At 39.6% G+C, this 15,678-nt stretch overlaps 1 protein-coding gene across 2 annotated transcripts; it reads right to left on the bottom strand.

Moving 5' to 3' along the window:
* Nucleotides 1-4,669: 4,669 nt before the first annotated feature.
* Nucleotides 4,670-15,264, bottom strand: LOC141912839 (ubiquitin carboxyl-terminal hydrolase 44-like). Of its 2 annotated transcripts, none has more exons than XM_074804252.1 (14): nt 15,111-15,264; nt 14,725-14,843; nt 13,993-14,157; nt 13,389-13,512; nt 12,769-12,944; nt 11,828-11,966; nt 11,385-11,500; nt 10,946-11,095; nt 10,622-10,748; nt 10,167-10,299; nt 10,000-10,074; nt 8,475-8,583; nt 7,212-7,402; nt 4,670-6,829 (listed from the first exon to the last, which is right to left on the bottom strand). In XM_074804252.1, the coding sequence occupies exons 1-14, from the start codon at nt 15,216-15,218 to the stop codon at nt 6,090-6,092; spliced, it is 2,472 nt and encodes an 823-aa protein (XP_074660353.1). In that variant the 5' UTR covers nt 15,219-15,264; the 3' UTR covers nt 4,670-6,089. The 2 variants fall into 2 exon arrangements, with proteins under 2 accessions (XP_074660353.1, XP_074660354.1); XM_074804253.1 differs by having other exon boundaries at nt 12,775-12,944.
* Nucleotides 15,265-15,678: the final 414 nt, after the last annotated feature.

The following is a 15,678-nucleotide window of genomic DNA, read 5'->3' as shown; positions in this document are numbered from 1 at the left end:
GATAAACTGTCAAATAGCTAGAATTAACCGTTGTAAATATTTGTAATGTACCACATTTCACAAGCGCCATTTATCGGAATATGGAATAAAATCTACAAACGTAGTGGAGTGGCGGGTTCGAACCCATGGCATTGATTCAGAGGGCCGACTCCAGCGGCGGATCCGGGGGGGGGGGTTCACGAGCACCCCCGTAAAGTCCTCCTCAATTATTTATATTATTTATGGACTGACCTTTTCGTTAGAACGAAGACAAGCATGTGAAAAATCCCTGAAAATGCGTAAACTTATGTCTTCGTTTACCAGCGCGTTTTTACGGCAGTCCAACGTCGTTCGTCGTTTCATACTCTGATTGTGCCCAGAACGCGTCTCCGCGCGTCTAATTTTGAAAAATTTTCTGGGGGAGGACTCCTTGTTTGGATTTGTGCACCTCCTCCATGAAATCCTGGATCCGCCGCTGGACTCTTATCATCACAGCCGGATTGATATCTAAATAATCGGCGGGAATTTGATCAGACGGTGGCCTAGCTAAGTCAGTTTTGGTGGAACATACCTGATAAAAGTCTTATTAGGACCAGAAATTACAGGCAGTTGAACAAAAACATCGTTTTTTAATCCATTCTTCCCTGTATTGCAAAAGAGCTGAATCGAACTCTATGTAATAAGGCTTCACGAAGAAAAATAAAAAATGTTTTGTTTCGTGTTTTGTTTTTCATAAATCTCTAATGATAAGTTATCAGTTGGTTCATGATACTGTAATAGGACAGGCTCTTGAATTTTCTTAAGCAGATTTGAAGCTAGAGTTTCACGTATCATACTAAATTGAAGACGAATTGAAGAACTGATCTATTTTAAGGAGTTCAACTGCGTTAAACTGGTATCTAAAAACATGTCTTTTTTCATCCTTCAATTTGATGGCTGGATCCCAGGAGATAGGCTCCATAATTAGATTACATAGCCTACTAGTTGTATTTATCATTGTAAGTCTTGCAAGAAAATAAACATTTTCTTCGTAAGTAAATAATTCATTTGTTTATTTACATACCAAAATAATTAATTTAGTCGATATTCCTTGTTGAATAATGTTGAACAAAGAATCATCAAAAGATGATAACGGAGGTAAAGAATGCGGCAATTTTTTTATGATTATGTAAATCGGCGCACAGAATTGGTTAAATAAAGTCTTTGTATTTGAATTTGTTCCCCTCATCATGGACGCATGTGGTTATGTTATTATTTATGTATGACGTCATCGACAAACTCGTCTTGGAACTAATGACGACCAACGTAGACTGGTTCCCGGTCTCTATGGAGACCATTCTAAAATAGGGCCAATCTTCCCGAAATTTCCATCGAAGATAGAGCTATGCAAGAGCTACAGCCCGGTGTTTATAATTTTCGCCCAGTGCTCCTAGGGGGTCTAATTGACCCCAAAACCCCAAAATAACACAAATATCGTTAAAAAAATAAATAAATTCATAAGTAAAATACAAAACGGTCAAAGTCTCTGAAACTTACAGAGAAGATAGACCTAAACAAGAGCTACAGCCCAGTATATAGTTGTTGCCCGGTGCAAGGGCTCCTTGGGGGTCTAATTGACCCCAAAACCCCAAAATATCAAAAATATTGTTTAAAAAATTAAATAAATTCATAAATAAAATACAAAACGGTCAAAGTGTCTGAAACTTTCAGAAAAGATAAATCTATTCAAGCGCTACAGTCCAGTTTATAGTTGTTGCCGCTGGTGGAAGCGAGTTCGGGAGCGATACCGGACCCCTGGCAAGCGAGGATGGTTCCTCACACGACGCATGTTCCCCGCAGCAGCCTCGATTGTCAAAGCTGGCTTCGTGCATTGTGGACTGTACCGCAGACCAGAAATTACAATCTGACGGGCGGCGTTAGAATGATATTAAGGAAAATCCCTATTTCTGAATCGACGAGATTTTCATATCGTTTTTTTTTCGTCTGTCATTAAAGAGGCTATACGTGCAATAACAGCGAAATCCAATATTTGACCCAAAACTCGAGTTTTCAATTAATATTTCCTTTGATTATCTGCCAATCAACTATTGATGTTTTTGACACGAATGAAGTCAAGAACAATAAATATAAATTGCGAGGTCTAGTATTTGTTTCTCATTATTGATACAAATTAATGTTCAACTGGTACGGCAGTGAAAGAACTAATTTCTGTGTTTGCTCATTCAGACGTCAAGCGACCACTGGACACGTATCCCAGTTCAAAGGTGAGAGGTTATTGAAAGAGAAATTCTTGCCCGACGGGTGAGGAATTTGAGCAAAAGTTTGTAGCTCCAATCAAGCTCAGTCAAGGAGGGGTGTTGGCATCGGGCGATAATACTGAATCCATCCTCTCAGAGTCCGCGAGGTGAGGGTGTCAAATGACTCCACATCCATCACTTATACGCTCATTCTTCAAAAAACACCTGAAATAGATGTTTATGTATGTGGGATCAGAAACTTTACAACAACAGGGGCTCTGATTGAGAAAGGAAGGAGGGTGTGGTGCATGGAAAGCCATTTTTCCGATTATGAAATACAGTTTCAAGTCAGTTTCAAATGTGACGAGAGTTTTGTTGTTTTTTCCCCAGATGTTTGTATTAGTTGTTTTCCTCGTGATTCTTATGAACAGCGGATTGACGACCGTAGGTTCGGGGCCGGTTCCGGGTAAAAGGAATCGGGCCTCCAGCCGCGCTGGCTTGTGGAGTCAGGAGGGGGAGATACCCGCGCCGCCGCCGCCGCCGCCGCCGCCGCCGCCGCTGGGTTTGCGGAAATTCATCGACGCTGAACGACATATCGTTAACGAAACCGATCAGGAGAAAGAATTGAGAATTTTGCGAGAAGTGAAAGACGTGGCCGAATGGAACGCGCAGAAGATCTTGTCTTTGAAACGGACAGTGAAAAGAACAGCGAATGAAATTTTGAGGTTATTAGGATCGAAATTAGACAGGTTTATGATGGAGAAGTTTGGGTATAATCCAGGAACTCAACCAACAGAGCTGATCGGTGATATTGACAGTGCTGCCGCAGAAGGTGTAGAGCATGCTGGATTTATTGATGGCGGTGGAAGTGGAACCGGTTTTACTGGAAAGATCACGGGTTTCTAGCTATTACTTACAATTAACGCGATGAAATTAGTTTTAGAAATTAACAATCGTTTATGAATTCGAACTTTTATCTTTGCATTCTATTGGCTACAGCCTGTTCCATAGCTGTGTGAAACTACAAATTCAAATCCGTATTCTGTAGGTGTTCATTGATTAAATTAGTAATCAGTTTTAACTCTAAGCAGTTAGAAAATCTTTTGTGTCATTTATTATAGATTTGCATTCAGAATGTTTTTGTTTTTTGATATTTCTCGGAAATATATTTCTCTCGTGCTCATATCGTTGTAACGGAGCTCACTCGTCTTGCACTGTGCAGGTGTTCGCTGTACTTGACGTCAACTCAATCAAAATTTTTTATTCATTTAAGAGACACGTACGGGAGAACCGGAAATGAGTAACCTGAATCTGGTAGATCCGAATAAAGTGATAGTTTCATGTAGGTGATGAGCGAGGAGGAATCTGCGCGATCAGCTTCGCGCCGGACGACTCATAAACGGAATAACGACCGGACCGCGATTCTTCCTGTGGCACGTGAGTTATCTCTACGCTACCGCTTTACCGCTAAACGCTCAAAACTCGTGGCTCAAAACTCTTTTTGGTAGCATATTCTTTTTTAGTAAACTATAGTAAAACTCCAGAATTGATAGAACTATATATTTGGTAGAAAATCAAGTTGTATATTCTATTCAAAAATTTCTCTTTATTATTCGCATGCCACGGTAAGAATATCAATGTGTGTCAGATCGTAACCGCCAAGTGCTGCCCTCTAACAATATCAAATTCAATCCGCATGCCAGAGTAAGAATACTCGCTATCTTGACTAGTTCACATATTCGCCGTCAACGATATCGATAGGGGCAGCAGTACACGGTTGAAAGTTTATTGTATCGGGCTTCTACACAGTTCCCTTCATATAGGGGTCGACCTTGCTGTCATAAAATTGCACGGTTGTTTGAAGTTTCCAATAATAGATTTATGATCATCATATCTATCAGGTTAACGAACATTGAATAATTTAGGCGTGCATACAAGCCTAGAGGTCCATCTTGAGTGTCAGAATAACCTTGGAAAAATCAATCAGGCTGATTACTGCAACATGCCGATATAGCTACGATCCTCATACATCCACTTTTCGGGGATCCATTAAGATCTTTATCGCTTTTTATTGCTATTAAAACTACAGAATTGCTTTGTGATGACAGCTATAGGGAGATATAGCTAGTCAGCAGCCATAATATATCAAGTCATTTTAAATTGCGCAGGGTGTGTCAGCCAATCACTGATCGCTGTTCTATTCATGCAAACCACAAATTTCTTTTAATGAGTTCATAAATTGACATAAATCGGGGTACCGGGTATAAGTATTTTTTTTTGGGGGGAGAGGGCGACGGATATTAATTATTTTCCTGCAAAAAATATATCACGAAAGGAAAAAAAGTAACCGATCGACTAGATGCGTCAGAGAATTCCAGCCTAATCAGCATGAAAAATAAATGAAAAACGAAATCTATCATTTTACATGAAATATATAAAATTTAATTACAGTCATCTACACACATACGTACATACATGATACCTACCTATATTACAGTGTGATGTGTGGGGTTACAATCAATCCACGTAAAATTAATACAGCAAAACAAACAAAATCTTATTCACTTTATCGACAAAATAATTACAGCTATCAACAACAATACGTTTTTAAGCGGATCAAGGAGCTCGATTCAGATTATATACTCAATAACGCACGAGAGGATATCTGGCAGTGAAAATAGAACCCAGTCCCAGCCACCGATGTGCTCTCAAGTCAAGTTGAAATAGACATTAGCTAGTTCTCCTTTCGCTAAGTTTGACTTTAGTTACCGGATCTCGATGTTTAACTGTAATGAATGTTTTTGAACGACCGAGCCCTGCATCGTGTTTATAGCAATCTCTGTCCATACACAATCACACATATTTACACACCGACACAATTATACATACAACAACTGAATGAACGACATTCTTCAACTTTAGGAGACTATTAAAAATCGCGTACTGAATAAAATCCTTGAACTAACGCTACGGCAAACTACAGCATAATCAAACTCGAGTTGAATTATTAGTTTCTACATTCAATAACTTTTGAATCCGATTCAATTTTCATTAATACTGACGTGTCTGAATATTCTTATCTGTCGAATCATTGTAAAATACGTGATTCAACTGTTAGCGTGCATTACGAGAGAGCGATACAGTCTACCTATCATTCTAAATCTAACGTTTTTATGAGCACCTTTTATTTTATCTGCGTAACATTTTCATTCTGTACAATATTCGTATTCTATTCAAATCTCGAGATAAAAAAAAAAACATCAAATTTTCGACGCGAATTATCAATCAGTAACTTTCATCGACTCAGACATTACCGGCCCTTTACAAATATTGTATAAAAAAGTTATGATAATCATTGACCTGTTTAAAGTAAGGCATGTCAACAACACACAGTTATAAACTCGGTTCCTTGTTAACAACTTTGGTCTTTGAGAAAAAAAGTCTCCAAAACTGAGACCCCAAAGCTGGTTAAATACAGGTCAATCAATCCACGCAGTGGACTCATTAGACAATCGATACTTTATCACTATTTCTCCAATTTTTGATCGTCCGCACTTCGCGCGTGTTCAGCACACCAGATATGAACTACAAACGCCTGGCATTTGATCGCACAAAAACCAATGACCAAAAAAAAACCAATTCGAAGGGCTGCAGAATCCGTTAAAATTGGTTCATTGCCAATATTTTGACACAAAGTCAAGTTTCATCGAAAAACAGCAGAACTAGAGCCTTCCTACAGATTGGTCAATCAATGAGTTTCAAGCACCTTTCCAAGCATTTTGCGTTTAGAAAGTGTTCTTAAGGAATTGACGAGTCATGTAGGGACCCTGTGTTATAGTAGAAGAAAGACCTAGGTGGCGCTGCAGCTGTTATTCACCAAGTCGTCGTTCGTCGTCGTTTTCTCGGTCGAACGAACGGCATGTCTTCCGCTTCGGCGTAACGTTTACCACTGTACGACTTAACAATCGGCGTCACCGTCGCCAACGGCAACAATGACATTATTCGGTCCTTCGTATTTTCACCGCGATGAAACGACGATGACAAAGATGAAATCGGCAGCGGTAATAATTCCGACGCCGCGGAACTATCCAGAACGCATTCCAACAAATCATCCTCATTTTCTTCGATCAGAGTTTCTAGATACCCGCCGGTCGACGATCTCACCAGCGGCGACTCGTAGTTCACGTTCGTAGAGACAGGTGGCGCTACGATTAGCGGCGAATCCTCGCATCGTGTTTCCGACGTATTTAAATCATTTACGTCCTCGTCGTCCATCGATGAAGAGGAAAAAGTCGTTTTTTCGCTTGTTTCTAGTTTTTCGTCGCGACTCGGTGATTTTTTCGCCGACGGATCGACCGTTAAATCTTCCATCGAACCGCGCGACAATTCATCGCCGAAATCGTTCAGAAGCGTTTTAACTTTCGTCGGAGACTCGTCGTCGCGTAACGGACTCGATACCGGATTCGACGGACTGGTTTCGCGGATGCGCGCCGCCGCGTTCACCCGGTCGCTCAGATCTTTACGAGTGTAAACGAGAATGTACGCTTGACTCTTCGTCACCTCTTTTATATCGCACAAACCCAAACGATTATCGTTACAGTGAATCCACGAATCTACAAAAAAAAAATACCAAAAATATTCAAACCAACGAATCGTTTCTCAGTGACTGGAATTCTGGTGTCAGTTTCTGAAAAGTTAATTCGAGTTAACCATTGGATAGTTGACATAGTGACAAGTATCTTTCCGCTGGTTATACAGAGGACAAGCATATGAATTTAAACTTATTTATGGAATCAGTTTAATATCTTTCATTTTCCTGTGAAATTATAGGGGAACTTTTGGAGGGGGGATGCGCACCCCATGCACCCTCCCGTCAGATCCGTCCGGCAGAGTTTTCCAGGTTTTCAGGTCAGTGGCACCACCCTGGATGGATAAAATATTCAGTTTCTCTTATTACCGGAGAATCCCAAACAAAAACCGACAGACACAACTCACCGGCTTCATTATTCCAGCAGTAAGCAGTGTAATGACCGGAGCTGAATCCTCGTCCATGATGAATAACGACTGATGATAGATTATATAAAACCGGACTATCGATACTGTCTATACAAAACGGTTTCATATTCAACTCGTGTTCGAATCGAACGTGTACGTTGATCTTCTCCCGGTGATTACGCCCGACCCATCTACAAATACAATCAAAAACATTCAATAACCACGCATATCATGATGTTGACAATTGACTGAATTGTGTTCAGGGATTTGTACTGGTATACTGTTTCTGTAATGTCTAGTTATTATGTCACGCTCGTAGGGCATAAAATTCAGTCTGCAATCCTAGCAGTATAAAGGTTCAACATATACCAGGTAGCATTTTCTGGGCAGTTCTTATATATCCTTCGAGTGACTGGTTTGAAGGGAAACAAAATTGTAAGTTTGAATTGTGAGTCTATGTAACTTTATAGCTGAGAAATTAATTGTTGATAATTAATATAATTAGACTATTGGCTAAAACGTGTGTTTATATATTTTTGTTACAGCAAATGATTATGTTAAGAATAGAATAAATCCGTTTGAAAGTTTCCTGAAGAATTTGTTCGTTTGTGGTTTGGTGGTTTTTCTGGTGGACTGCAACACATGATATAACTGTTAACAGTTTCAGTTTGTGTCTAAAATACTTAACTAAATGACTCTTAAACCCTTATCAAATCTACAGGACCCAGTTCCACAGTTGTGAGTTAGAGTTAACTCAGGGTTGAAATTAGTTCATTTTCAATGAGTTAACTCAGGGTCAAATCTTAACTCCAAACTGTGGAACTGGACCCAGTTAAATACCTTCCTTAACTCGGGCAAACTGGGACTGGCATATGTGTTCCAAATTAAGCAAAAATTAAGGATCGGAAAGTACGTTACGAAGTCAGAAAACCAAATGTCACAAGTTTCAATGTTGACAATGTCTGAGATCACGAGGTTAACTGTCTGATCTTCAAAGAGAGATGTGTAAATCATTTCACGTTGGGGGCCAAGTAAGTAGAGAACTGGGTCCAGCTGGACAGACATGACTTTAGTCCAAAAGTAGTCTTATGAAATCTTTAGACTGGTTTTGCATTGTTAGATTGGCTATAGGACTAAGATAGTATGAGAGTGATGTGAGCCATGACTTTGTAACTGACCCTCTGGTTCAATGCTCTATAACATCGACTAGATTACAACCAGCACTGTTAATTCAATGAGATACACCACGTAGGGTTTCGGTACCTGAATCGTTTAAGATGAAGACGTAGAACTCGCGGTAATCCACTGATTAGGAATCGTTTACACGCGTGTGTTTTAATCACAGGTTTCTTCGAGACACTTCGACGTCTGCCTGAAATACACACAAACAAACTTCACTAGAATTCACGTGTGATTACATCGAGTGATGAAAGAATGGACTGAGAGAAGAGACAAGTCAGAGGAAGAGCGGAGAGAACGGAAAGTGTGAACTGAAGGGAAAGAAGAACTGGAATGCAGAAGGGAAAGTGGAGATATCGAGAGGGGAGAAAGGAAGGGATGAGATCATGTGTGATTACAATGAGTGATGAAAGAATGGACTGAGAGAATGGAAATAGAGAACTGAAGGGAAAGAAGAACTGGAATGCAGAAGGGAAAGTGGAGATATCGAGAGGGGAGAAAGGAAGGGATGAGATCATGTGTGATTACAATGAGTGATGAAAGAATGGACTGAGAGAATGGAAATAGAGAACTGAAGGGAAAGAAGAACTGGAAGGCAGAAGGGAAAGAGAGTGGAGATATCTAGAGAGGAGAAAGGAAGGGATGAGATCATGTGTGATTACAATGAGTGATGAAAGAATGGACTGAGAGAATGGAAATAGAGAACTGAAGGGAAAGAAGAACTGGAATGCAGAAGGGAAAGAGAGTGGAGATATCTAGAGAGGAGAAAGGAAGGGATGAGATCATGTGTGATTACAATGAGTGATGAAAGAATGGACTGAGAGAATGGAAATAGAGAACTGAAGGGAAAGAAGAACTGGAGAGCAGAAGGGAAAGAGAGTGGAGATATCTAGAGAGGAGAAAGGAAGGGATGGGATCATGTGTGATTACAATGAGTGATGAAAGAATGGACTGAGAGAAGAGTCAGAGGGAGAGTAGAGATACCTAGAGAGGAAAGGAGAAGGGATGAGATCATGTGTGATTACAATGAGTGATGAAAGAATGGACTGAGAGAATGGAAATAGAGAACTGAAGGGAAAGAAGAACTGGAAGGCAGAAGGGAAAGAGAGTGGAGATATCTAGAGAGGAGAAAGGAAGGGATGAGATCATGTGTGATTACAATGAGTGATGAAAGAATGGACTGAGAGAATGGAAATAGAGAACTGAAGGGAAAGAAGAACTGGAATGCAGAAGGGAAAGAGAGTGGAGATATCTAGAGAGGAGAAAGGAAGGGATGAGATCATGTGTGATTACAATGAGTGATGAAAGAATGGACTGAGAGAATGGAAATAGAGAACTGAAGGGAAAGAAGAACTGGAGAGCAGAAGGGAAAGAGAGTGGAGATATCTAGAGAGGAGAAAGGAAGGGATGGGATCATGTGTGATTACAATGAGTGATGAAAGAATGGACTGAGAGAAGAGTCAGAGGGAGAGTAGAGATACCTAGAGAGGAAAGGAGAAGGGATGGGATCATGTGTGATTACAATGAGTGACGAAAGAATGGATTGGATAGAAGAGAAGAGTCAGAGGGAGAGTGAAGAGTTTGGGGGGATAGTGAAGAGTTAACTTACTATTGCACTTTGAACACTCATAAATAGGAGCATCATCTTCTAAATCTTCTACGTCTGTAAATTTAGCGAGCATTTCTGCGAACAAAAACAATCAAAAACTTCAGAGTTCAATATGATAATTAGAATTGTAGCTACAACGAGTCATCAGAGTTAGCCGATTGACTGACCGGTTAAATGACAGCTCTCCTGAGATAACATAGTCGAACCACTGACCAGTTGATACCGGTCAGGAAATTCTAACGATAGATCTTGGAATGGTTCTTTAGTTTCGCTGATTTTCTTACAATTCTGACACGTGAGCTGAAAATGAATTACATTCAACGTAAATTAACATCGGGACCCGATTTGGAGTTAAAACATTTGAAATAACTAACTCAGATTGGCCACTTTCCACCCATTTACAAATTTCGAGTTTTCCCCGACTTTTCCAAGTGACTACACAAAATTCCCCGAGACGAGTGAAACGGAGAAATTCCTAGGTCAAAAATTTCCAGAGTTCTAAGATTGCCTGAGTTTTCCAGATCAGTGGCCAACCTGAAACCTTAACCATGAATTGCCGAACTGGATCCTTAGTGAATTGGAAATTCAATAAAATGAAGACATGTTTATGAGTAATGCCTACCTGACTAACGAGCTGCCCTTGAAATAAAGCCGTTATTAGATTCGATGGAGTATTATTAGACGAACGACGATTTCGAATTTTTCGACTGTTTTTCTCAATTTCGTTTTCGACTTTATCGAGAACTTCGCTGAAAGTGAAATACATGAATGAAATGAGACGATTAGAAAAACGGAAAACTCGTTGCAAAATAGTTGTACAATCCATTCTCCGCATTTAAAGCTTAAGGGTTATTCTATGATTTTGGTAAGAGATACGCCTCAAGGTTGAATGCGCAGTTGTCGAACTGGATCTCGTTAGTTCTATACAGTGAATTGTTTTACTTACCATAGAAATTCCTGCGCGTCCTGTTGAGAATAACCTCGAAAGAACGGAATAACATTCCATACAGCGTGTAACATAGATTGAGGGCTGACGATCGCCCATTGACCAGACCACATTACTCTTAATAGTACGTGTAATTCATTACATAATGATCTGAAAATATATACAAATAACCAATCAGTGACGATCTGATGAGAACCATAGACCAATCAGTGACTGTTGGGGAACCAGTGGACCAATCAGTGACTGTTTGGGAACCAATGGACCAATCAGTGACTGTTTGGGAACCAGTGGATCAATCAGTGACTGCTTGGAAAACAAGAGGACCAATCAGTGACTGCGTGGGAACCAGTGGACCAATCAGTGACTGCCTGGGAACCAGTGGACCAATCAGAGACTGTTGGAGAACCATTAGACCAATCAGTGATCATCTAACACTTACACAGCCTCTTTAGTAGATTTAGTATCAGTCGGACTTTTTTGTATGATATTGTTATGAGTTGTTGTTGTACCTCCACCGTTCAAACCCATTTTCCTTAACGGGGTCGAAGTCGCTTGCTGCAAATAAACAAGATTTCAAGAGTTACTACTTGCACATAGGGTCCCTACAGATCAGTCAGTCCTGGATATAAGGATAACTGAAGACTCCTAAATGGGTCCTGATTATCTCTTCACTTTGTAAGCAAATTTCTATCCTTTTCACTACCTAAAGTTGGTTTGTGTTGGTTTGGGTGAAAAAAATTCAAAAGGAGTTTTGGACCCTTTGTTCAAAGTGAAGGAGCTTCAAGCAATTTCAATTTCGAAGTAGTTTTTAATGAATCAAGGAGCCCTAGGGACCTCGCATCAAGGTTGTTACAGATTTCACGTAATTGTAAGAAAACGTACCTCGAAACATTCAACAGTAGTTTGACGCTGTAACCGTGGAGATTGACGAACAGGAGTTACCGGAGAGGTGGCGCTACGTGTATTACGAGTATTACTCGATTCAGAGTCCGACATGTAATCTTTAAACTCCGGTAAATGACTGAAAAGAAATTAGTGAATTACTACCATCATATTCATCTTTCTCATCAGCTTTTATCAGTTAGATTTTTGAGTAGTTTTCATTTACAATTAAACATCGACAAAGGTTTCTGTTGCTCAACAGTTATTAGTTCAAGTTAACCACTAGATAACTATTGTTGCTATGGTTACAGGGAAGACACCTCTATTTGACATGCTCTTTCCCTGACGTGTACATAATTTTCTCTGATTTGATCTGCTAAGAATCCAATCAATAAAGACAGTCAAATACGTAAGATCTGATTTTACATGCGACCTTGCAATCTCAACAAATCTCCCTTCAATATTCCTGGAATTGAGCTTTTTTTAAAATTCCCAGACTTTTTTGCAGAAAAGAAAATCCCCTGATGTCCAGCTATGTGGCCAACCTGGGTTAACTGGAACTAAATCAACTTGCGAAACTTGTCGAAGCCCTACATCAAAATTCAAAGCAACAAAGATGAACTTTCAACGGAAATCAATAAAAGAAAGAGGGATCAGCTTCTGAGAGAAGTGAATTCACAATCACAATAACATCTTTTTGATTTATCAAAATGAACAGATACAACAGATGATTCTGTCTGTAAGGGATGTCATTGATCTGAAATTTTCAAACGGAAGTTTCACTCAAATATATTGATCTGAAATTTTCAAACTGAAATTTAAATCAAATATTTGAGTATCGAAATAAGAAGTGCGATATTTAAGTACATACATGCTGAGAGTGGTGCAGCGTGGTGCATGAGACAACAATTAGATTTATATCAGTATTAAATTATACATACAGGTACCTGAGTACTTGTAATATAGCGTTCATGTAACACGTGTTGCCGAGGTTACGTAATCCGGTTACGCCCGGGATAATCGTACGTTTCTTTCTCAGACTAGTGGCGCCACCTCTGCCGGAGTTCGTATAAACGTGATTCGCTCCCGGTGGTTCTGATATCGGCTCATCGTCGACCTGTAAATAAATTCGTTTATTTCAAAAGATTCATCAAAACTTTTCTCATAGACAACGACAACAATAGATGATATGTAAATTACGCTTCATGACTGAAAAATTGATGAAAGTTCTTACTGCGCACCAAAAATACCCCAACTAAAATTATCAGATATCCTCAGTGAGGGCTGCTTCTTATCAAGAGGTTCCTTGTGCCTCTCATCATACTCTCAGTGGGGGGGGGGGGCCAAATTGCGCCACTTATCACCAGCAAGAACAACAAAACACAGAAAATTCATATATCTTGATTAAATCATAAGATATCCTCAATGGGGACTGTTTTTATCAAGAGGTTCCTTGTGCCACTCGTCACCAACAAAAACAACAAGACATCAAAAACTCAAATTCCCTGAGCGATTTTCAAAAAAAGTTTCTTTACGACCCTAATTGATAGTTATTACTCACGTGTGGATGGCGAATTTGTCGAACGTTCTCTCTCCATTGATTGAATGTTTTTCCCAGTAGAACTTGTCTACGATGCCACAGCGCCGTGTAACAACGATCTTTATCTTGTAGTTGAGAATCGACTCTACAATAAAACATCAATTTTATAAACATCTGACGTTTCCGCCAACAAAACAAATATTCTGAACTAGTTTTCTCCATATGGTTAATACTTTAGAAGGGCTGTCCCATTTTTGTGTGATAATCATCGTTAATTCTGAAGTTGCTCGGTTTGAATTCATAGATCAAACTATTGAAAAATAAACTGAATATTAGTGCAATCTGCTGCTATCAGTCACATTTACTGACTTCTTTACAAAACAATTATCAGCATTGATAGAACATGTGGGCATTAATAGAGGTCCAAGCATCAGGTTTTTGAAAACAGGTAGAAGATTTTTGGTGGATGTAGAAATAAGAGCGATGAAAGCTCACTCCTCTTTCCAACAAACTTTATAACTAGTTTCCTACGTAACATCCTGATCCATATCTCAGACCAGACTAACTTTTCCAGCCCCTTTTACCGTTTTAGTTTCAACAATTTTTCTCCGGAATATCATCTTACCGTTGAACGCAGCCGGGGAACGACCTCGACCTGAGGAAGCGTCTGCCGCGACTGGCAAGGTCGTTGTCGTTGAAACTTTGAGACGCGATCGCTTTCAACGTCGTACGAAGCAGTTTAATATCACCGGCCGCGTTATCATTCAATACATAATCCTCACATTCATAACTACAAAATAATCATCAAACATTTCAACATTTAGCTCCAGCTTCATCAAACAGAATCAACATTTAGCTCCAGCTTCATCAAACAGAATCAACATTTAGCTCCAGCTTCATCAAACAGAATCAACATTTAGCTCCAGCTTCATCACACAGAATCAACTTAAAATGTTAAAAGGCACAAGTCGAATTCTACGTAGAACCCCAATATTGAAAATTGATAAATTAGTTAAGCTGATTATTAGCGAAGGTCTAATTCGAAACATTAAACAGCAATAGGTTCAATTTTATGATACGGTTTCAGCTTAAAGAGTATTTTCAGTTTCAACTGAGTATCGAATATTGACTTGGGCCCAGTTTCACAAAAAAGTTTAACTCAAATTTTTGGTGTAATTGCCATTGGTTACTTCATGTTTTCAATGAGGACAACAATTCAAACTAAACCGTTTTAGGCTTAAACTTTTTCGTGAAACTCGGCCCTGGGGCCGCTCAGAAGTTGGTTTAAGCGAATCAATGTACGGTCAACGCATTGACAATTGACATTTTCAATTGGATTTCTCACAACGGCTCTTACCAGTAAACATATTTTTCGTTGACCTCAAGCGCCAGTGGATGTTTCGTATCTTGATAATGCTGTAGAGCGTGTTCTTCATTGTATCTTCCACAAGCGACGTGAGCACAACTTAAACACGCCTTTAATCAAACAACAAACCAATCATTTTAATACAACGCAGGAAAATCGACAGAAATTTACAGAACATTTTAAGCGAAAGTTTTACTATTTGAATAGATGATAATTTTATGAATTTGTTTTGATACCAAATAAATGAAGAAAATAAATTGATCTGAGATTTATAGTTTTCTGCATGATAATGGACCCCAGGAATTGGATAACTAATCCCCGGAGGTCAAGGGGTTACGGCTAACCCCCCCCCCCCCCAAAGGGCAAGGCTAACTTACCCAAACACTTTCAGTAGTACCGCACGTATTACATAACCATTTCTGTGGATTTAATATCGAATGATCTCTTGCTGGATTTATTTTAACCACATGTTTACAATTATCCATTCTTTCAGTCTGTAACCCTCACTCTCTCCCTCTCTCTCTCTCTCTCTCTCTCTCCCTCTCTCTCTCTTTCTCAGTGTAGAATTCTCTTCTTCATCGCGGTAAAGTCTGTAAACAGAAATAGTAGTCTATATAGAGTTATACCAGAGAGGTTCTTTATGAGGGGTACCCCGAGTTCTAGCTAGTTAACTTATGGTCGGTAGTAAGCTTTTTATAATTGGACGGGCGTGGTTTGTGAAAATATCCGATCGTGAAACTAAACCACAGACAGGTTACTGACTTCTAGCCGCCCTAGGTCTTGGTCAGTGTTTGAGTTTAAATGGTTTATCCGATTATTAATGACCACTAACAATCAGGTAAAAAATTCTACCCAATAGAATCTTTCTGTTCTGGGCTGATGAATGTTTGAATAAATGCTCGGGACCCGGGCCCGCCGGAGCGCCCGACACAACCACAGCCTTGC

Source organism: Tubulanus polymorphus, chromosome 11 (genome assembly GCF_964204645.1).
Source record: "Tubulanus polymorphus chromosome 11, tnTubPoly1.2, whole genome shotgun sequence".
Lineage (NCBI taxonomy): Eukaryota > Metazoa > Nemertea > Palaeonemertea > Tubulaniformes > Tubulanidae > Tubulanus > Tubulanus polymorphus.
Note: the sequence above shows the minus strand (reverse complement) of the source record. Positions and strands in the feature narration are given on the sequence as shown.

Coding starts and splice junctions, on each gene's coding strand:
- LOC141912839 (XM_074804252.1), bottom strand. CDS start 15,218: ATGGATAATTGTAAACATGTGGTTAAAATAAATCCAGCAAGAGATCAT. Junction 14,158..14,724: donor AACGAAAAATATGTTTACTG/GTAAGAGCCGTT, acceptor ATTATTTTGTAG/TTATGAATGTGAGGATTATG. Junction 13,513..13,992: donor TTCCCCGGCTGCGTTCAACG/GTAAGATGATAT, acceptor GTTTTATTGTAG/AGTCGATTCTCAACTACAAG.